This window comes from Sinohyriopsis cumingii, chromosome 5 (assembly GCF_028554795.1).
Source record: "Sinohyriopsis cumingii isolate HCF-2022 chromosome 5, ASM2855479v2, whole genome shotgun sequence".
Lineage (NCBI taxonomy): Eukaryota > Metazoa > Mollusca > Bivalvia > Unionida > Unionidae > Sinohyriopsis > Sinohyriopsis cumingii.
The window spans coordinates 51,119,671-51,143,029 of record NC_142965.1 but is presented as its reverse complement, the minus strand read 5'-3'; the positions used below and the strand labels follow the sequence as shown (position 1 = coordinate 51,143,029).

The window sequence follows — 23,359 nt, the reverse complement described above, 5'->3', positions numbered from 1 at the left end:
ACTGTTTGAGGTTGAAAACATTAATGGAATCTATGAGTTTTGATGTATCTGAGTTTCCGGGACAGTCAAAGTGAAAGTTGAAATCTCCAAGAATAATCAGGTTGCCACCTATCGAATTTCCATAGTCTAGGAGATTCGGAAACTGCTCCAAAAAGAGAGAGTCAGCCAGCTTGTTTTTTCTACTAGGAGGAGGGCGGTATAGGCAGAAAAAATGGACTGACCTTTGTTCCAGTGTGAGTGTGGTTTGGACTAGTTCAAACGATGTGTGGTCGGAATTGAATGTTGTGGTGTAGTTAAGACGTTTTATCATGGAGTTCTTTGTGATGACAGCAATTCCACCTCCGCGAGAATTACGGTGGAACGACTTGATGGAGTAACCAGTGGGTGTTAGATCCGCACACTTGGGCTCATTGCCTGATGGTTTTAGCCATGTTTCTGCCAGGAAAAATAAGTCAACATTTTGTTCGTTGATAAAATTAACTATTCCTGTGCGCTTTTCCGGTGTCCTACTGACTGGGCATTGAATAATGCAATGCGTATAGGTATTTCTTGGATAGTTGACACAAAGGTTGACGAATTAATAAGGATTTGAATTAGGTTATCTAAATTAACGGTCGAATTTTTTTAAAATTGTTCAGCCGAAATAAGGGAGGTAACTGGGATTCTTCTTCCTGTTCTACGCTGGCCAGTTTTGAAACAACATTTAGGTAATGATGAATGTAGTCCCAGTTTGTTTAGTCTAGAGCACAATGTAGCGTGGAGAGCCAAGGAGTGATCATTTAAAGCGATTAATGAGGGTCCATCGTAGCATAAATGGGTTGACTGGCGAGTATCACGTAATGGCGGTTTGTTCAAAAACAGTGGAGCAAGACAGCTGAGAAAAAGTCTAATTGTTCTCGTTTCCAAAACAAGGAGATGAAGAAACACATACGAATTTAACAGCCAATACATAATGAACACAATAACCAAGATGAAAACAGGCAAGAAGCACAAATATCACGAAAACGGCGCTAAAGAAAAACGGAACAGCTGCTTCAAGCCGGTTAGGCGATAGCGGCCATCCGTAAAGATTGATAATGGATGATTATTATTTGATTTAAAGTTCAAAAGACGTTTATATAACTACAATAATACACAAAATGGGTTATTTGTGTTCATTCTGCACCTCAAAGAAACAGTAAGTAGCAATTTCCTGTGAAAGGTAATTCAAATAGCTCATTCATATATCAAATTATGGAGCAACTCCCACTAAAATAAAATATCCAACTTATACAGAAAGAACAGTATAATGAAGCCTTCTTTTCGACGTATAAGTTAACAGTGTGTCTTGAATAGAATACTTACCACACAAGTTATGTATGTTAAAAACAATTAAAGAAATAGTGATAATATTCTTAAGAAACCGAAGGATGTTAAATTCAGAAGATAATGTAATTCATTTGCATCTCTCTTTAATTGCTTAGCACGTAAATACTTTGTTTCAAAGATAAATGTTTAGTATTGGACCATTATTGTTACTTGATTCTCGCTTACCCCATACAATGCGGTCACGGGGCGCCAAGTGGTCTAAAGCGCTCGTTTTTACCGACCACTGCCATCTCATCAATGAACATGTGGGTTCGAGTCTCTGGCTTGGCCAGTTTGGATATATGACAAAGTTGCCAGAAGCTTCCCTTGGGTCGATGGTTCTTACCGGGGTTTTCTCCGGGTACTTTTTCCACCCAATCTGGTTAAGATTAGATCTCCACTATCCTTCGTGAAGATGTGACCTCGACGGCATAAGAGTCATCTTCTGGTAACCTTTGAATAAGGCAAGAAACGCAGATTTCATACATCTTAAAGTTAATGAAATCGTTCGGCGCACATTGATCCTCTTCGGCCGTACTGCTGAGACTCCAAAACGCGAAAATGTAAGACTTCATCTGATTGGCTGATAATCATAGCGGTTATGGTAATAGCATAGGTCATCAGAATGCTGTCAGGTCTTCAAGTAGGGCAGTGGAGTTCTGATTTTAATCAAATTTCCTCCCTTACTTTTGCTCTGTGAAATGAGTTTAATCCCCAAAACAACAACAACAACAAATTCACACAGTGGTACGTTAATAGCAATTGTGGTTAACATTTAGGTCAAATGTTTATCAATTTTCTTTTTTATATCACTTAGATGTAAAAGAAACATTTTTCATAAACATTTAAATATCTAAACTGCAACTCAAGGGTACTAATATATGATACATAGATCTTTTGACGTCATACTTGTTGGCATGTCCTCAAAGTTTTAACATGAATCATACTCAGTGAAGTAGCTGTGTGACCTTGTGACACGTCGATAATCACACCTGTTGAAATTATAATCGGCGAGAATGAACATTGTCTAAAACAGATGATCCCAGACAGCGGCATGCATTGTGTGCCAAGAAAGGTCTAATAAGATCATAAGATCATATCAGTGATACCAACGTCTGGTTCATGTCGAAGCTGCTAAAACTACTGTACGTAGTTTTTATTGCTGGTGTGCAATATCAGCCTATTTGCTGGAAGGCCCCAGGGTTGCAGTATTAGGACGTATACGAAGTATATCGAATTCCTGTCTCTATACCGTCATTTATAATAATAATGTATGTATATCCGCAAGGAGATAAAAGTACATATACTGTATCTGGAAAATTATATTCACATTTCTAAAGCAAAATAAAATTCTCCATCTCTATAATATTTAAGTGAAATAAACAGATTTTAAAATGACATACTTTGACACAGTAGTATTGTCTGTAATTATATATATATATATATATATATATATATATATATATATATATATATATATATATATATATATATATATATATATATATATATATATATATATATATATATATATATATTGTGTTGGTTGACCGTCGGGCTCGATCAAGTCAATCTTGCACTGCCATTCGCTGATGGGTCCTGATGTGGCTGATGAGTCCGATGCGAGACGCGCATGTCCTGGAGTAGCGTGTACACTGGAGGCATCGGTTGGTTCTTGACGTTGAGGCCTTCCTGCGTTCCCTGGCGTCGGCGAGTTTTGTTCTGCGGGCATCCTCGAAGGTTTTGCACCCATTACTAACAGCTGCACGCCAGTCAGATCTGTCCTTGGTGCAGGACTCGATGTCTGTCATAGATATCGTGCAGCATCTCAGGCTGTCCTTGATGAAGTCTTTGAATCTTTTCTTCGGGCGACCAATTTTGCTGTGTCTACTATATAGAGCTCCATACAAAATATGACGTAGCACTCGAGTCTCCTCCATACGGGTGACATGACCCGTCGACCTGAGTTGGGCTCTCATGATCATCGCTTCGATACTGGTTAAGCTGCTCTATCCAGCACTTCTAAGTTCGTCAGTCTGTCTTGCCATCGGACACCCATAATCCAGCGCGGTTCGCTCGTGTGGAAGAGCTCAAGCTGCTGGACATGCTTCTTGTATGTTGTACAGGTCTCACATCCATATAAAAGGCTTGTTAGCACAACTGCTTGATATACCTTTATCTTGGCGGACAGTTTGATATTCCTGTGACTCAACACGCGAGAGCGGATACGTCCTAATGATTGACTGGCGCTTCTGATGTCTGCCGTTATCTCTTTGTTTAGCGATCCATCGGAAGATATGACGCTTCCAATGTATTTGAAGTGATCGACAGCTTTCCGTTGGTTGTATTCCATAGACACAGTCGGGGGTGGGGGGGTGAGCTATGTTGCCTGGGACAGCTTCATAAAGTACCTCTGTCTTGTTTAGACTGATAGTGAGTCTGAAGAGTCTCGGGGCTTCTGCAAAGCGAATAACGTTAATCTGGAGATCTGCTTCCGTGTGTGAAATGAGAGCACAGTCATTTCCAAAAAGTGCTTCAAGAATAAGTTTCTCCATTATTTTTGACTGGGCATTAAGTCGACGAGGGTCGAAGAGAGAGCTATCCAGTATGTTCGTTATGTACCTTTCTGAAGATCACGTGTATCATGGCTCAGGGCACATGTAAAGAATAGGTTGAATAATACTGGGACCAGACCGCAACCCTGCTTCATGCCGTAGAGAACGAGTCCCGTCATGCCGTCGTGGAAACGTCGGATCATCTGAATGAACTTCCTAGGGCAACTGAATCGTGCTAAGATGATAAGATGACCCATAGTGCATCCCTATTGGCGGTATCAAGTGCCTTTGTGAGGTCTATGAAATTACCGTAAAAGTTCATGTTTGTTCCATGCACTATTTCTGTATTTGTCTCACTGTGAAGATCATGTCGAGTGTGCTCTGATCTGGTCTGAAGCCACATTGGGCCTCATGCAGTATGGCTTCCGAGACATTACTGACCTGGCTGTTGAGAAGGACACGCGCCATAATCTTGTATGCAATCGATATGAGCGATATGTCTCGATAGTTGCCGCAGTAAGCTTTGTTTCCTTTGTTTTTGCATAAGGTAACAATCATTGCGTCTTTGAACTCCTGTGGCATGGGCTCCTCTTCCCAAATGGCAATAAGGATGATGTGCAGTGCCTCAAGTACCTTAGGGCCAGCTGCATTGAAGTGTTCAACGGGAATTCCATCCGTGCCTTGCCAGACCTGATCATTTTAATGGTTCGCTAAATTTCTTCCGTGGTAGGGGGCAAGTCCAGGTCCGAGATAGCTGACGTCGGGACAATTGCGTCTAACTCTGATGCAGAGTCTACGGTGGAGGCCATGTTCATTAGGTTGGAGAAGTGTTCGTTCCACCTTTCGGTGATTTCCTCTTTGTCCTTGAGCAGAGTGGTCCAGTCAGAAGAGATTACCGTGGTGCTACATGCTTTCTAGCGTCCATAGGCATCTTTCAGAGCCCTGAAAAACTCTTTCGAGTTCTTGGTGTCTGCGTAATGCTGGACATCATCTGCTTTGCGGTCCCAGCAGCTATTTTGCATAATGCGGACTTCTCTCTGGGCTTTGCTCTGCAGGTGTTTGAAGCGATCATGTTTTGAGGCTGAGTCAACGTCGGTCTGCCATTCTATATAGGCCTCTCGCTATTGTTGAAGGAGGATGCTTATCACTTCGTTATTTTCGTCAGAACAGTCATGGTTGACTTTTCTTTTGTGTCTTAGGATGACCTTCGCAGACTCACTCAACATGTCCTTGGGCTGGTTCCAGTTTGAGGATGGGTCACCAGTCAGAGATCCGTGCGCGGTCAGTAGGTTTTCAATGTGAGTTTGATATCGCTCTCTCACCTGCGGATGGTTCAGCCTTGCAGTGTTGAACTTGATTCGGGTAAGCTTCGTCTTTTTGTGCTGTAGCGTGACAATGTTGAAATCAAGGATAGCCCTTACTAATCGGTGGTCCGTCCAGCACTCAGCTCCCCTCAAGACTCTTGTTATCCGTACATCGCGGATATCTGTTACGGACGATGATATAGTCGATCAGATGCCATTGTTTGGATCTAAGATGCATCCAAGTCATTTTACACTTGTTCTTCTGACGAAAAAGTGTGTTGGAGATAGATTATTCTCTGCACACATCGACAGTAGACGCAGTCCATTCGTGTTCATTTTTCTGATTCCATGCTGTCCCAATACCGTATTCCAGCTTTCGTGGTAATGACCAGCTCGGGCGTTAAAGTTGCCAGGTACAACGAGTTTGTCGCAAGCTGAGGTAGCATTTACGAGGGCATCAAGACCTTCATAGAAGGCCTCCTTGTCTTCTTCGCTGCTGATCAACGTCGTAGGGGGCATAATAACTGATGATGGTGATATACCGTGACTTAGAGAGGGGGACGCGGAGTTGCATCAAGCATTCGTTCACATGCATAGGAACCACTGGGAAAATGACGCAAAAGTGCAGTACGAATGGCAAAACCGACTCCGTGGATTCTTTGTTCATCGTCTGGTTTTCCATTCCAGAAGAAGGTGTAGCCAGATCCTACATCGGCTATGCTTGTCTCGCTAAGAGCGGCAATGTCAATCTTGTATCGGCCATGTTATCTGGCTATGAGGTTTGTTCTTCTCTGAGGCCTGGGTGCATCTTCATTGTCCATGAGAGTGTGTACGTTCCATGTACAGAGAATGAGTTTGGTTTGTTTATGCTCATGGCGTCGGCTGCAGTAAGGGTTAACTGCCAACGACGGCTTGCCGGCCAGTTAGTTTATAGGAGAGGTAATTTTTAGGACAACTTTTCGAGTCCCTTCCCTTATTAGGGTGCGCAGTGCTGACCTCAACAGGGCTGCTTAGTCGCCTGGGATGCTGCCGGACATCTTTGCTCTACTGGTTGAAAGAAAAACGACTACATGTCCACAGACCGCCTCCGTGTAGGTTTGGAACTACGACTGCCAGTAGTAACCTCTTTCTCTTCCTTCGTCCCTCCCTCATCGCCTTTGGACTTTGAAGATGCGCAGAGTAGAAAGAAAGAGGACGCAGGGGTTTGCGTGAAGAGCGTTACATAAGGAAAACCTGCGCGTGAAGGAGATTATGGTGATGAAGCTGTTTCCCTGGAGCAACCTCACCCTCTCTGTCGTTGAAGTCCTAGTCCAGTGGCACGATAACTCGTTACGGCTGCCAACTTCCTTGGTTGTAGTGGACCGCCAGGTCTTTTTTTGTCTCAAACGTGCCGTCTGCACTCCACAGTGCATATATATATATATATATATATATATATATATATATATATATATATATATATATATATATATATATATATATATATATATATATATATATATATATATATATATATATATATATATATATATATATATATATATATATATATATATATATATATATATATATATATATATATATATATATATATATATATATATATATATATATATATATATATATATATATATATATATATATATATATATTGAGACAGACAGACAGACAGACACACAGACAGACAGAGGCATACAGACGTACAGACAGACAGAGAGTTCTAGGTTAATAATTAGGTCCAACTTACAGGATTGGTCTGGTAGAATACAATTTTCTTAATGAGTATAGTGACGTTATAACCCAGCTGTTCGTGTTTGCTATATTCGGCTTGTACCTGGTGAAAATAGAAAAGGAATGGCGAATAAACATCTTACATGAAAGTGGAAGTATTTAACTTGGGGTAATGCCACCTCCTCTACATAACTCCAAGAGGCACAAATCAAGAATATTACTCCTCCAAAAGGGACCCAAAAGACGCGAGCAAAGAACATTACCCCTCTTGCAGATGGTTACTAGAAGAGTAAAATATAAGATACCAAATTTGTGAATTTCCACCAAGTTTTGAAGGAGCGATGCGGCTACAGTCAGTGGGACAAGTGGACAAAATGACAGGTGGATGGTGTCACTATATCCGCAAATTTGTGTTATGTATATTTAATTTGCATTGTTTGTTGACTTTTCTTCGTGATAATGCATTATGTATAACTGTATTTTGCAACTGACCTTTGTCCAAAATCAGTTTAAGGGTCTACCTGATTAGTGACTATTGTTTTGTAAAGAACAGATTGCATAGCTAATATTTCTCAATAATTATAGATGAAATAGTCAGATAATTTTAATAGAGATATACATTATTATTTGTATCTGAGCTTAGGATATTAGTTTTTCACTTCGTAATTCCTGATATTGTTGATGACTTAGAATGTTTTAGGAATGAAGCTGACATTTATCCTGGCTCTATTATTGTGTCTTAGCTTTTTATAGTATTGTTGTCTATTTAATGTTGCATTCGGTATTTAATTTGGCTGGATTTATTTAATTAAATTATTGTTCCCTGGAATTACAAAGTGCTCAACAATATTTTCGAACTAAATCATTATTTTGGAATTGTTGAAAGTTCATGCAAGGACATATTGGACTAAATTACTGTTTTACATCAAGACTTTTAACACATCACCCCATTCCATGCAACTGGTACATTAGCACTGTACCACATGTACATCGGCACATTCAGTATTGGGATTTATTCGGATCTCAACTGGGAATCATTTGGAACTCTATATATTTTATCTAGTGATAAAACTTTTAGGACTCTTTGGGATTTAATTTGCAATACTGTATATTCTTTGTAAATTTTTGCTTTGTAAATTAGGGAAATAAATTATTTGTTGAACTGTACAGAAATTGTTAGTTTTCGCTCTTTCCTTTTACTTATTTTAAGACCATATATTTATAACACTTGATATAAAGTCTGAGATTAACAAAATAATACCTCACATTTACTTTTATACACTAGAATATAATAGTACAGCTAAAACGTTAACATTCTCTATCGTCACGGACAGTTCTAATGACATTAAACCTTTGCCATATATGTTGAGGAAATACATGAAATACTGTCTTATTTTGCATCGTGACTCTAGGTAACTTGGAAGACAAAGCTGTAACTTAATTCAACTCATTAAATTTAATCATGTAAACCTCTCCTCTATACCACCTCTTTCTGAAAATGAAACCTTTATCGCAAATTATTATATCCCTTATAAGCATATCAAAGAACAAACTGAAATGTTAATCATCCGGATCATGAGCACAGTTTGCTTCACCCTGCAACCAATCTATAAATTCAGATACCGGAAGCAAACTAATTAGTCCTAATAGCCGTTGTGACTTCTTTCCTGTATACACAGTATTAAAGACAAAAATATGATGACGTGAATTACCCCATTCCATGTTAAGATAACGTGATTTACCCCCATCACTCGATGGTAGGATAACGTAAATTACCCCCATTTCCTGTTTATAATAACGTAAATTACCTCATTCCATGTAAAGAGAACTTAATTACCCAATTGTTTGTTTAAATGATCCCAGTTCATGTTAAGGTAACGTAAATTACCCCATTCCATGTAAAGATAGTGAAAATTACCCCATTCCATTTTAGCATGATCAGCTCAGTCTTTTTCTCTGTGGTTGTTGCATGTAGTCCGTTCTCCATGAACTCATACATCAACTGGTCCACGTATATCGCCGCCTCAATCTGAAACGATGTGTTAGTTGTGGCTCGCTTTTGTCGCCTGTGGTTCCCGTAGTAACTAAATGTGTTGAAGTCACTACCTAAATTGTATGAAAGTGGATCAATTACTGCTATAACCTTGCCCTGTTTTGTATGTATATGCATCATTCATAAGTACATAAAACTCCAGATTGTGTAGCATTCTTTTCACTTCCTGGATCATGTTGATTTGGTTTTCTACACACACACACACACACACACACACACAACACACACAGATATATATATATATATATATATATATATATATATATATATATATATATATATATATATATATATATATATATATATATATATATATAATTCACAATCAAAGTCAACAGCAAATGGAAACGTCGTAGGAATCGCATCAAGTTAACCACTTAAAATATTACTGTAAATGTCCTAGAAATCGCACCAGGTTAACCACTTAAAATATTACTGAAAATGTTCTAGAAATCACACCAGGTTACCCATTTAAAATATTACTGTAATATCCTGAAAACATAAGCAGTTTAGCATTTAAAATGTTACTGTAAATGTCCTGGAAATTGCATCAGGTTAAAACTTAAAATATTACTGTTATGTTCTGGAAAACTCATTAGGTTACCCACTGACATATTAGTGTAATGTCCCGGAAACTTCATCAGGTTATCATTTACAATATATCTGTAATGTTCTGGAAAACTCACCAGGTTACCTATTATCAAGTTATCGACTTAAGAGCTTGACGAAGTGTACCTACTTCACATCTCTAACTTTAATACTTTTAGAAGGGTGGGCGCAGTAGAAATAGTAATTCCAGTTGATATAGGGGCTTCACAATGGATAAGAAATAGTGACCTGTTGTACTGAGGTTAAGCGGAGGTCCCAGCTGAACTGTGGTTACGTTCCTCCTGGCGACAAGTACATTGCCGGGAAAATTGCTTACTTCTAATAGATGTCTGGGCAATGTTTCGATGTGGTACTCGTATATCCCGTCATTCATGGTTCCTACCTGTAAGCATGTAATTAAAATGCGCTTAAGAACAATTTATGAACAACCTGATTATAAACTGTTCAGCGTCAAGAAGTATACGAAATGCGCATGTTTGCTAAAATTTTAGAATTTGGTAAATAATTTATGTTTGGATTCAGTAACAAAATAACGAAACAGAGTTGTTTTTCTACATTTTGAAAATAAAATCCATACGAATTTTAAGTTCGACATAGGCATCTTCCTTAGGAATGCATATCTTGTATTATATGTATTTTTAGTTTTCTTTTTCATTTTATTACAAAAATAAATAAATAAATACTAGTAAATTTGAACTTTTCTTATCGAAATCAAATTTGTTTATGTTGCTTCTGCTTTAGCATTTTCTGAATATGTCTATATTAATTGATACGCTAGCTGATGCAGTTTCTTCCTACTCTCCATCGCAAGCACGTGCATACATACAAAATCTTATTATACCAATTCATCACAGAAAGACATGGATGCGGTCCCTGCATGTGACGTCACCATTCCTCGAAGGAAACAGTCAGGATGGTTCCCTGACCATTCTATTTCTTCAACGTCTCCAAGACGTGTAACTATGGTAGCATCGGGGTCAAGCACTGACTGCACGTGCCACAGTTCCAGTATGAATTCTTCTCCATATGCCTTGAGGGATAACTGTACTGGGGTGTCGGTAGATCCAGATCTCTTTTTACGCCGAAGGTCATGACTTTGAATACTGAGATACAAAAATTATCAATGACACGTGATGTATGCACGTTGCATGTTAAATGTATAATATATTAAACAAAATATAGAAAAAGAGGGAAAGATTCTTTTGAAAACAAGAGTGCAACAGAGGACTAATTATGGACTTACGTACCAGAAATATCTCAATTTGAGGTTTAACCCCACGATGTGATACAAAGTTTATTTCTCTTGTAAAGTTTTCATGCAAAATAAATGAACGAACAATTCATTATTCAACATATCTGTGTTGTAAATGTGATATCCACTGTATCAGAATACTGACATTTTCTATTTTCAAATTCCATGTGCATATTTTTCAGTATTACACACGTCAACATGCTACATTGCATTATTACATCTATCGCTTTTTTTGGAGCATTCTGATGGTTCATTTAATAGGATCTTAATCACCATAACGATAAAAATACAGAACATTGAGAAGTTACAATGTAGCATTGTGAAAGTTACAACTAAAGTGTTAAGATAACACAATCTAGCACAGTGAAAGTTACAACTAAGATGTTAACATAACACAATGTAGCACAGTGAAAGTTAAAACTAAGATGTTAACATAACACAATCTAGCACAGTGAAAATAACAACTAAGATGTTAACATAACACAATGTAGCACAGTGAAAGTTACAAGTAAGATGTTAACATAACACAATCTAGCACAGTGAAAGTTACAACTAAGATGTTAACATAACACAATCTAGCACAGTGAAAGTTACAACTAAGATGTTAACATAACACAATCTAGCACAGTGAAAGTTACAACTAAGATGTTAACATAACACAATCTAGCACAGTGAAAGTTACAACTAATATGTTAACATAAAACAATCTAGCACAGTGAAAGTTACAACTAAGATGCTAACATAACACAATGTAGCACGGTGAAAGTTACAACTACGATGTTAACATAACACAATGTAGCACAGTGAAAGTTACAACTAAGATGTTAACATAACACAATGTAGCACATTGAAAGTTAACTAAGAAGTTAACATAACACAATGTAGCACGGTGAAAGTTACAACTAAAATGTTAACACAATCTAGCACAGTGAAAATGACAAGCTAAGATGTTAACATAGCACAATCTAGCACAGTGAAAATGACAAGCTAAGATGTTAACATAGCACAATCTAGCACAGTGAAAATGACAAGCCAAGATGTTAACATAGCACAATCTAGCACAGTGAAAATGACAAGCTAAGATATTAGCTTAATGCAAGCTATACTATTGTACTCAACGCCATCTTTTGTCATAATGGGGCTTTACTGTACTGACCCATTATGAGAACAGATCGAGGAGTGAGATTAATCACGGAAGAGGCAGTACTGCCATGGGTCCAGTATATTACATGACCATGGAACCTCTATTCCACCAACAAACATTCGTTAACTTTTCGTATCTTGTAAGAGAGAGAGAGAGAGAGAGAGAGAGAGAGAGAGAGAGACTCTTATTTATCGGTCTAGAGATCTCCGTCTGCTTATTTTGCTTAATAGGCATTATTTATTTATTTATTTATTTATTTATTTATTTATTTCTCTTTACATGCTGATCGTCAATCAGGGATTGTTCACTGTAATTTGCCTTAAAATCAGATAATTAGCAGGTATCGACACTCATGATGGATAACATGACCTGGAACGCACACCCGTGTCAGGGCATTTAAGGATTTCATCCTTCAGTACGTTCGTGCTTTCTGTCTATAATTATCGCTCACTCATAATTACTGCCGGAAATTCATCAAACTTATTTATACGTTGTTGATCTTACAAATGCATCTAATCTCGTCTTTCGGAGACTCCGTACGTTTTGGTTGAAAATATTGCAATACATAATAAAATGCGCAGGGATTTGCGATACCGATGGAATGAAGTTGCACAGAAAGCCAAGACTGATACCCAGGCTCTTTGCAACTAATAGTATATGTTAGTTTATTTAATTTTATTTTGCTTTAATTGTCTGGTGCATTTCATGTAACCGCAATTATAACACTGAACTTTTATCTTGGGTAGCAGCTATTTGTGACGAACATTTATGCAACATCGCAAATGCCTTTTGCCCCGTTAATACCAATTATCTTTACCAAGCATTTAGTTAAAAAGTATTGTTTTGTTATTTGCTGTTGATGCTGTTTATTTTGTTTATGGAACACACCGGTGTTATGAATATTTAGGTACGAAACATTCTTAGCTTAAACAGTGTTTTGTTTATGTAAACTATTTCGAGAAGTGCTGAATTCACTACAAGAAACTTCGTTAACAAATCAATAATGATTCTAGAATTTAATTTTTATAATTAGTGTCTTTTTAAATACAAAATATTTATATATTCTATGCTTTATTACGGAATAAGAAGTAAGATTTGCTTTCAAAAATTTTAAAGCCATGAGCAAAAGATAAAAACTTTTTGAACATTGCTAGGGGTTCATTTATTTTCATAAACCTATTACACATTTTTTTGTCATAAATATTTTGGAAAATCTTTATTATTCTGAAAATGAATCTATCACACTATGCCCTTTTCTGAAGTTTTCACATAATCATTCCTACCGGAATTCGACGAATTGTTTGGATCGAAATGGATCACTAACAGTATCATGGGAACATGAAATTTAATAGCTGTTTTGCAAGACTAGCACAAGGTTATTGAAATAAAATTGTACGTTTCTGATTAGTCCGAGTTTCCTCTGATACTTGCCACCCCATTTTTGATATTTGGACATTTATGTTGGGGTGTAGGGTCAGAGTCCTTTCTCTTTCGAAAAGTTGGAATTCGCCGATACCGTTTGGTGTCGGCATGGGGAGCCGCTTACTAGCCGAAAATTGCAATCATAGAATTAGTTCTGTCTTTAATCCGCTGACAGACGAGGCGAATGGACTCTGACATTACACCCCAATATAAATATCCAAATATCAAAAAATGGGGTGACAAGGGTCAGAGGAATCTTCGACTAGTTTCTGATCAACAATGTGTCACATGCGTTTGATCAGTACTGTTGTCATGCTGGCCATATTTTTAGCCAGGGCCAATCTTGTTAATATATTTCTCTATTTTCATATGCATCTATATTGATAGGCCACAATATATAAACAAGAGAGGCAGACAAACAGACAGAGGATTGGGAAGAGCTCTTAACTTTTCAAACTAATGATAATGCTGGTAGTACTGATGAAAGAAGAAGGTAAGTGGCTGTTTCTTCTCCTGTAGAGGGAACATTCATTAATAAAAATAAAAGATACTGTATGAAAGAAAGAAGCATTTATATTGTCTGATTATTTAACAAACACTATTTTGCTGTCGAGACACGGCAGGTAAGCTCTTTGGTTTAGTCCTTCGTGATTAGAATGTGCATTATACCTGCTCCGCGTCACACTTTTCCTTCGGTTAACACGGCTCCTTCTGTTGTCATGATGGGACATTAATCTATTGCATCTTGGGTAAAGTTAAAAGCCAGTTTGTCGTCATTGTGTTACATTGTAACGTTCAGTATGTCAACATTTTACTTGTGTAAATACTTAAAATCTTCAATTGCAAAGAGAACATTTATAGTTGGAAAGACACTGTTAAGAATGTTAACTTGTGTAACATTGAAATGCACATAAATACACCGAAGTGGAATCTGAAGACATGACAATTGTAATATCATACCCACACAAATGTAATATCATACCCACACAAATGTAATATCATTCCCCCACAAACTCAGTCATAAATATTGGCGGATCTAAAGTTACAGTATAGAATGATCATTCTGAACGCATAGAAAATGCAAAACAGAGCAATACAAAATATAATATACGGCACATAACTAATAGAAAATGCAAATAGAAAACAATGCTGATAGACGATATAGTATACATAATAGAAAAGATATATAATTAAAATACATGCGTGAGTTAAGGCGGTAAACTCCTTGATAAAAGCACATACTAGTTTCAGATATTATGCACGACTTCTCTATGCGACTTTTATTTAAAAATAAAATTCGATAATATATAATTCGCTGGTGGCCAGTCGTGGATCAATTTTATTTCTGTTTTGGTTAATGGAGAAAGGGGGGAGGCAGTTGCCTGTTGTGATATTCCAGTTGTGAGGAAGAAAACAGACAAATAAGTCGAAGAAGTTCAGCGACATGCAACTATGGACCGAATGTTTTTCATCTCATTTTGCACTCTGGCTCTTGCTGTGCGATATAAACAGACAAATATCCCGGTATTGTTAAAATGTAACATGTAAAGGGGACATATAAAGCTGTTTCTAATTGAAACAGATGGATGCCCTATCACAACATTCTTGTAAATATCTCTCATTGCGTCTGAAGTGGAAACAATTGATCATTCTACTGCAAAACAACACCAAAATGGTCGATAACTGCATTTTCATTTCCTGAGATCACTGAAGTCAATTTCCTGTCAATGTCATGAAGTTTATGTAGCCATATTTACATTATCTTGTTGTATTTTTTGTTTAATTTCTGATCACCGTGAATAATAATATGTCATTATAAAGTTGTCGCAAGTATTTAAATATATAGAAATGGTTACATATTGCTTATTAGGGTTATCCCACTGACTTTGTCATGACATCCATGGCACTGATTTGCAGATGGGTGATCCTGTTGTAATATTATCATGACGAACATGGCACGCATTTGAAACTGTGTGATCCTATCGTAATATTCTCCAGAAAAGTCAACTTAAAGTAATGGAGATATATGTCTCTCTCCCTCTCTCTTTCTCTAAAATCTGTTCTTCTTACCCGTTTCGTGCTGCTGAACTATTCCGTTCTACGTGTTCTTCTAGCATAGATATATCAAACTCATGATGTTCTGAAATTCAAAGAAAAGAAATCGATATATATATATATATATGTGTGTGTGTGTGTGTGTGTGTGTGTGTGTGTGTGGTCATAAAGCGTTAAAAATACAAACTGTTTGGCAAATAATCACTTGCACAATTAGAACATGTTTTTAAAGTAAATGTTAAACATTCCTCTCACTATTCACAAAAATAATGACCCCAAATATTTTCTCGTATAAGAATTATTTATAACTCCCTGCATGTTTAAACATTTGTAACTTGATGCAGTTTTGGAAATTAACCTTAAAAAGCATAATTATAATAAAGAGTAGTAGTTTGTAAGCCACTTTCTGTACGTCGACAAATTTTGTTTTTAATTTAAAAAGTAACCTAGTAAAACTCGAGTGCATGGCGCAAAGCTCTCTTTCTTACTACCTTCCTTTACTCTGCTGCTAAACAAACACACATTAAACTAACAATGAATTCTAAAATATGCCATCTCTGAAATGCTCATCTTAAAATTTATAATATCATGTTTGGCGAAGCAAAGTTCACGAAGACTAATTCTTCATTCAAAATATTATGCGTGGCCTAGTGATGTTGACGTTGCCTTTGTGTTATCATCAGAAAAATTTGATGCCAACAACGGTAAATAAATATTATATGGGGCATAATTCTGTCTCATTGAACGTTTCAAAGCTATCCAGAAAATATTTAAGTAAAGTGATTAGTTTTTCAACGTATTTGCAAAAATTCCTGGATAACTGAGCAGGTGATTTCCCCACGAATTGGTATCAATAAACAATTTCAAATAGTTCTTTTCTCAGAAAGTTTCAATCCAATGCGCAACAAAATCATTGCTGAATGAAATATATTTCTCTCAGTTGTTAGGGATGATAGATATTTTATTTGCTGGATATAATTTAGCAACTCCTTAACAAATAGTGGAATGAATTTTTTTTAATATTTGAAAGGGGTGGGTACTATAAGGCCGCTTTTTGGCCAAAACATTTTTTTTAAATGTAGTTGATCTGAGAATATTAAAGCAAACATTTTAATAACATTTTAGAAAACTTAAAATTGTGATTGATTTTTGAAAATTATTTAGATATGATATCATATGCACGTGCTCATGTGATCACATTTGACTATGAAGTAGCCATTTAGGGCTACAAGTCGAGCTACTTTTGAAAATATTCAAGTGATCGACACACAACAACCAGCTTCATATTTTAGCGAAAATAAAGGTTTGCGTTAATTGCCTATTTCCACATGTAGACTATCGGTTTGGTTGTCGCATTTGGACATTGTGAGAAAACAAAAAGGAAATTAAGTCCGTCAGCGTCCATTGATATCTGGCATCGCTATAACGATGTCAGGTATTAACTACATCTAAACTGGAATTGATTTAGGGATAAAACAGATACATTCTTAGGAAACGACCAGCGTTGTATAAAATAAATATGTCACAGACAAGATTTTTCCACAACATAATTAAGGATTGCACGGACACATTTGCTATATTATTTAAGATTATGTCATCAAAGGTTAAGTGAAAGGTTGGATTAGCAACGATTTTGGCAACCAAATTAGCAATAAATTCAGGGGATAGAAACAGCGTTTGTTAAGGTTATCCTACAATGTCCATTTTGTCATATGTGAAACACCGAAAAGAAATTTCAAAGGTTTGTTTTTCCTAAACGGAGGTATGTTCATCGAAAATCCCATATTTTGCCATATTTCTGCACTTTTTAAGACCTCAAAAATACCAGCGCAGTCTATATCAAGTCTCTTCACAGGAGACACAGTTTTATACATTTATCTAACAAAAATGCAAATTGCATACGTGTTCTTCTTTGCGCTCCTCCTTAACAAACGAAAAAATATAAGAAACTTTTCTTCGGTCGTTCCTTATGTCCATCGCCATATGCGCCTAAAACATCAAATACACAGAGGGGCGCCTGCAAAATTGTTTTCAGGAGGGGTGCAAACGTGCAATGGTCAAATATTAAGTTTTATATTTGTAGACCATGACTACACAGTGTCCCCCTAAAAACCTTTTCCTCCCTTTTCTACCAAAATAAATGACAGTCGATGTCAAAAGTTATTCGTGTTCTTTCTTTCCTTTTTCTCATTTCCTTTTCATTTTGCCTTTTAATATTATTGTAAAACCTTGGTATTTATATATAAAATATGTTGACGCTTTTGTTGCTATAATTTGTCATTTATTTCCTAAAATATTTAACGTTGAAAACCACATGATTCTTATCGTATGTTTTTAATAATCTAGAAGAACAACTTAATATTTATAAAGGGATAATTTTGTCATCAATTTTGTTATATTTGTTGATTCGTTCTTCTTGTCTTTTTTGTTTACTTGAATTTTTATTTTTAAAAGGTAAATTCCGTACATTCTAACAATTAATAAATACACTAATATGTATACAGCAAAATTCATAACATTTGTTGAATCTTTATTCTTTGTGTGACAAATATTTGATATTGTAACGTTGACAATTTTTAGTTCCTTTTTCGTGTCTTTTTATAATATAGAAAATTGTGATAATTGTATAGATGAAAGGCTTTGTACTTAGTCGCATGAATTTACTGATTATGCATCTTGATTTTAATGCATAACTCTATTTTAATGCTGTTAATTTCACCTTTTTCTGCCCATTATCTCCTCGTGTCTATTTTAATGCTGTTAATTTCACCATTGTCTGACCATTATCTCTTCGTGTATATTTGATGCGTCAACATACAATAACATGATTTTCGATCGTCCCTGTCATTAAAGTTATTAGCCAAGCCTAATCGAAGAACAGGCGACTAGAATACAAGAACCAATCAAACCAATAATAACACTTTATTCAATCGGACCAGAAAAACAATATGCATCAGAAACGTGAAACGTTTTGCTTAATACATGAATGAAATTGAAGTACAACATCAACTGCTCTTATCACGAAGCAATCAATGCAGATTTTATTATATCAAACAATTATGTTGTTAAACAAATTTTCGGATTTCAAAATTGGACCACCTTAAAAGAAGTAACCACTAAAGCCTTAGTTAAACTAATAATACCGGCATAATTTTACTCAGTTAATCAGACACTATTTGGTTAGTTCTGGTTTGTTGAAAAACAAATTTCTGCTACATATATTTTCAGTGCACCAAAGGTGAATGTATTGTTGCGAATTATTTAGAATACGAGTAGTACATTCATATACAAGCACGAGGACTTCTGTATGCCATAAATGATATTTGGAATTGGAATGTGAATCGAAAATAGAGATGGCATATTTCAGGCAACCCTTGTATTTGCATTGATCTACTTGCTTAAATCTGGGAACATAATAAGTATTTTGTCAGTTTAAATATGTTTCTGAGCATCTTTCAAGTTTATTATTCACTGCCTTTTTATTAGGTCACTTTCGAAATTGAAAAATAAATCGATCAACGTAAAAGTAAACGCCCAGAAAAGTCTTCATTACTCTACTGTACACAAGTTGCTTTTGTTTCAATAGCGTCTCATTTTCCAGCAATGAAACGTAATGATACATATAAATGTGCATGTATAACATTGCCTAATAAAAAACTGCAGAAAATATTCAAAATTTTGAATTTATATTAATGTATTTACTTTCTCACAGGCCAATACTCCCCTCCCTTCCCATAAAAACGCTTTATGTTACCTTTTGTCAGTTGACGTACGTCTATAAAATCTTGCAGTAGGGAATTGTTATGAATAAAGTCATTTTCCTGCAACAGAAAAGAACAATATTAATGACATAATTATACGGTCAGAAATTATGCATGTATTAAATAATATGATGGTATATATACTGCTCTGCAGCCGACACCTAGTAACCTAGACGAAGTCTTACTGAAAAACATACATCTGAACGGACCCACGTTCATGCGTACTGACTAACCCTTACACTGATGAACAACAGTCGTACTGACCATCGTCCATTTTAACTGGCAAACACCCATGTCCACTTACCAAGACACTCGACTATACATATCTATATATATGTATATCCTAGATTGATATATCGGTCTTACTTACCAGCGCTCACACAAAATGAGTGATACTTTGTTTGAAATGGATATCAACAATATATACTGACCATCACCCACAAGAACTAACCAATACACTATACCTGCTGATCTAGACACAGTCTTACTGATCAGCACTTGCATTATTCAAGTATTGGCCGCACTTACTAACCATCGCCTACATCTTCTTACCAAACCAATATATTTTGAACAACACTCGCATTTACAATCAGATATATCAGGGAGGATGCAAGGTTGGTGGTAAAAGTAATGATGACTAACACCTAAATTTAGACAGATAATCATTCGCTAGTGACACCTGAACCTGTCATAAACCAAACACATTATATGTTCATTTTTCTCTCCGTTGACATTGTCAGAATTGTGCAGTATTTCACGATATTGAACTCGCGTTCAATTCATATTGAACTTACGTGAATAAAGACAATAATCTATTGTAAACAAACAATGGACGCAGACTCCAGAACTTTAGATTTATTTTATTTGTCTGTGAATGAAGTAAACCAACTGAATGAACTAAAGATGTTTCGTGTACTGCCACATACCAGCTGATTTGGCACACTCCGCGTTAAAGTTTTTGATACAACGTTTAGGATTTAGCCTAGCTATAGACGCCAGACAGGGTCCTTACAAATAACATATAAGTATCAAGGCATAAACAGTCTTCTTTAGCTGGTAATAAGAATGACACAAAATATACTTACAGTTTTACATTCTGAATTTTCTCAAAATGTACTTTCTTAGTTCTGCAAATTCAAGTTACATGAGTCATGTCATGGGTTCTCAAGCTGGATTACACATTTCGAAATTATACTGTAATTTCGACTATATTATAAGTGCAATTACCTCCTCCTTACTGCACTCAAAATGAAACAATCATTATTATAGCGTCTTTTTGATAATTGCAATTGAAAGATTTCATATTTTTCCCACATTATGATTTCAAACATTCAGTGGCAGAATAGAAACACACCTGCAGGTGTCAACATGCTGCTCCGTCGCCGCTTAAATCCCATGTACTTCGTGTAGAACAGGCACATAAACCCAGTCCACATTCAAGAAATTTCGTAGAAACGACAACAATACCATACTCTATACATTCCAGATCAAATGGAAAAGTTGTTGCAATGCGCATTCATTCACTATATGACTCCAAATTTAACTTTTAAGTAGACTAAAACGCCATTTTCTTTTGAAAGTTATGTCTAGCGCGCGACTAAGTTCAAATTGATCTGGGAGGAGTTATGTGGGCATTAATAATGTTGTTGTGTCATGATGAATCTGCGCTTGTGTATTTATTTCGGAATACGGCGTACATTCAGTTACTTTGTTTTGTGTAGTGTATTTTTGTTTACATAATGAAGTCCTAGGTAGAAAAAGAAAGTGAGCATAAAATGAAAAGGTTACTGCATTTGTATGGTAAAATATGGACTCGGTTTGTCTGATGGATACACTGCACTCCCAAGGTCGTGCAGTATTTCCGTCCGAAAAACTCGTTCATATTGTCCCATACAAATGCAGTAACCTATAAATATCAAAGGAGTGAAAAGAGAAAATGTTACTAGCAGTAACACATAGAAACAATCATACAAATATACCAACACATTTATTATCTTATTAAGCTAAGGACATAATGCTGCCAAGTAGCTATACGCATATACCCTATATTTATAGATCCAGTATGCAATACTTGTACTTCAAATTATTTTGGCACATAGGCAAGTTTGCACATATTGCGTTGGTGTTACACAAAGCTGTAAACAGGTGAAGCAACTAATAGTAACATTAAAATTCCGAAACTAAAACGGAATTTATTGCAGATTAAAAATGCAAGAACATATTTTTGCAAATGACCTACTATAAGTAAATGTAAAACTACCCGACTTTAAAATAAATCCGGTAAGGTTTAATAAAGATATAGCTTAGAATGAAAGTAACACTAGAATACCAAAACTGATAAGGGATTCACCCGAGACTAAAGAAGAACTAAGCCGATGTTTTCAGTCTTTTAATTTGTTTAAAGTTTGAACCAAAGTCCGAACTAGAGTCGGCATTTCAGTGCCACTTTAATGCATATTATTGATACGATATTCCTGATCGTTTTAGTTCACACTAAACTCAGTGTCATTTTTGCATATTTATAATCACTTTTAGTCTGCCATTTTTATATAGTCTATAGTCTCAGTCAGATTGAATATTTCTTGCCGAATTTTAGTATTTTAAATTTTTTGGCCTTTGTTACAGCTATTAATAACACCAGTACAACATCTACACCTTGAATATAATCCGAGGTAAAGGTAATGCTTTGTAACTAAATCTTGGATACAAGAATGTGTAAGGGCTAATACCCTTGCCACTCTCAGCTCAGTTTTGTGCGAGTGATGGAATTTTAGTCTCACTTTTAATCTGGAGCATTTTTATGAAATATTCTTTGTTTCAAATTCGGTATTAGTTTCGTAATTTATATTTAAATTATATATTCAAGGCTTTTCTTAGTTTTCAGACAAAGTCCATTTCAGAAATGTATCCTTACTTGTACTCTCGGCCAAATAAATGTTGTTGAATCATATTAGTTAAAACGTTTTGTTTAAAACTTTTAGTCTAAGTAATATATTTTCATGCTTTTATGGAATTTGTAGTCTCCGATAAACTCTCTGTTAGTTTGGAAGTTTAGCATTTTTTAGTCCTGCCCTTCTTCTATGCAAAACTTTTAGTTAGTCTCCTCTAAATTCGGTATAATTTTAGCATAACCTTGAGTCTCGGCCATTTTGGGAGAATATTTGGGCTTTTTGTTTATATGCAGATGATTTCTGTTGATCGTTTTCCGAAGTTTAAAACTACTTTAAATTTAAGCCATATCTCATTTAAGTACTACATATTTATAGTTAGCATTTCATAATCTCTTTGTCAGTCTTGGAATTTACGTATTACATTTGGTGCTGGTGACACTGATAAAATATTCGGAGTTTTTTTTTATTCTCATGAAATTCCAGCTATCTATAACATCAGTACAATATATGCAAATTTATCTACGATGCCAACATAATCTCGGGTATAAGTATTGATATGTATGTAGCCATTTTGATGCTTGTGTGCACGTTTGGGGGCTAGTACCGTTTTTAACTTTAAACCAATGGTGTGTAACGATATGGTTGTATTATATTATAGTTGTACGTATAATCAGTTATACTCTTTTCCATCACTGCTCCTCTTCGTATATGTGTCGGGTGATTTGTATCATAATATTCAATAGGTATTTATCAGTGACTGTTACTATCTTCCCTTTTTCTATTCGTTTGTGAAAAGTTGACTGTTGAATGGTGATATCTAGTCATTGTCTATTTGAAATTATGTGCTAGTCCTCTTTTCTAAGACGCACTTATTGTACATCCTAACCTTACATATATTTTTTATAAGTCTGAGTGTTGGGGGGCCCCGAGTGGCCGAGTGGTCTAAAGCGCTCTCTGTTACGGATCACTGCCATCTCACCTCTGTCTGCGTGGGTTCGAGTCTCAGATTCAGTCAATGTGGGTATGTGAGAAAGCTTGCCAGTAGCTTCTCGTGTGTCGGTGGTTCTTTCCGGGGGTTTTCCTGGGTTCTTCCTCCACCATTAATACTGGCAGCCATGTATAGCCTATCGTGTGCTGAAAAATGGCGTTAAACCCTAAAACAACAAAAGTGTGAGTGTTGGTTAGTAGGTGTGGATGTTGGTTATGTGGTATCCGTTAGGATCAGTAGATGTTGG

At 36.0% G+C, this 23,359-nt stretch overlaps 1 protein-coding gene across 1 annotated transcript in view; it reads right to left on the bottom strand.

The window, feature by feature from the left end:
• Positions 1–23,359, bottom strand: part of LOC149799151 (A disintegrin and metalloproteinase with thrombospondin motifs 4-like) — a 99,452-nt gene that overhangs the window by 54,413 nt on the left and 21,680 nt on the right. The window contains exons 2-7 of the mRNA XM_089957034.1: positions 19,227–19,293; positions 15,488–15,557; positions 10,441–10,702; positions 9,828–9,981; positions 8,856–9,043; positions 6,954–7,040 (exon numbers count right to left, since the gene is read on the bottom strand). Of these exons, the coding sequence (XP_089813160.1) occupies positions 6,954–7,040; positions 8,856–9,043; positions 9,828–9,981; positions 10,441–10,702; positions 15,488–15,557; positions 19,227–19,293 (828 nt within the window). The remainder of the gene's footprint in view (positions 1–6,953; positions 7,041–8,855; positions 9,044–9,827; positions 9,982–10,440; positions 10,703–15,487; positions 15,558–19,226; positions 19,294–23,359) is intronic.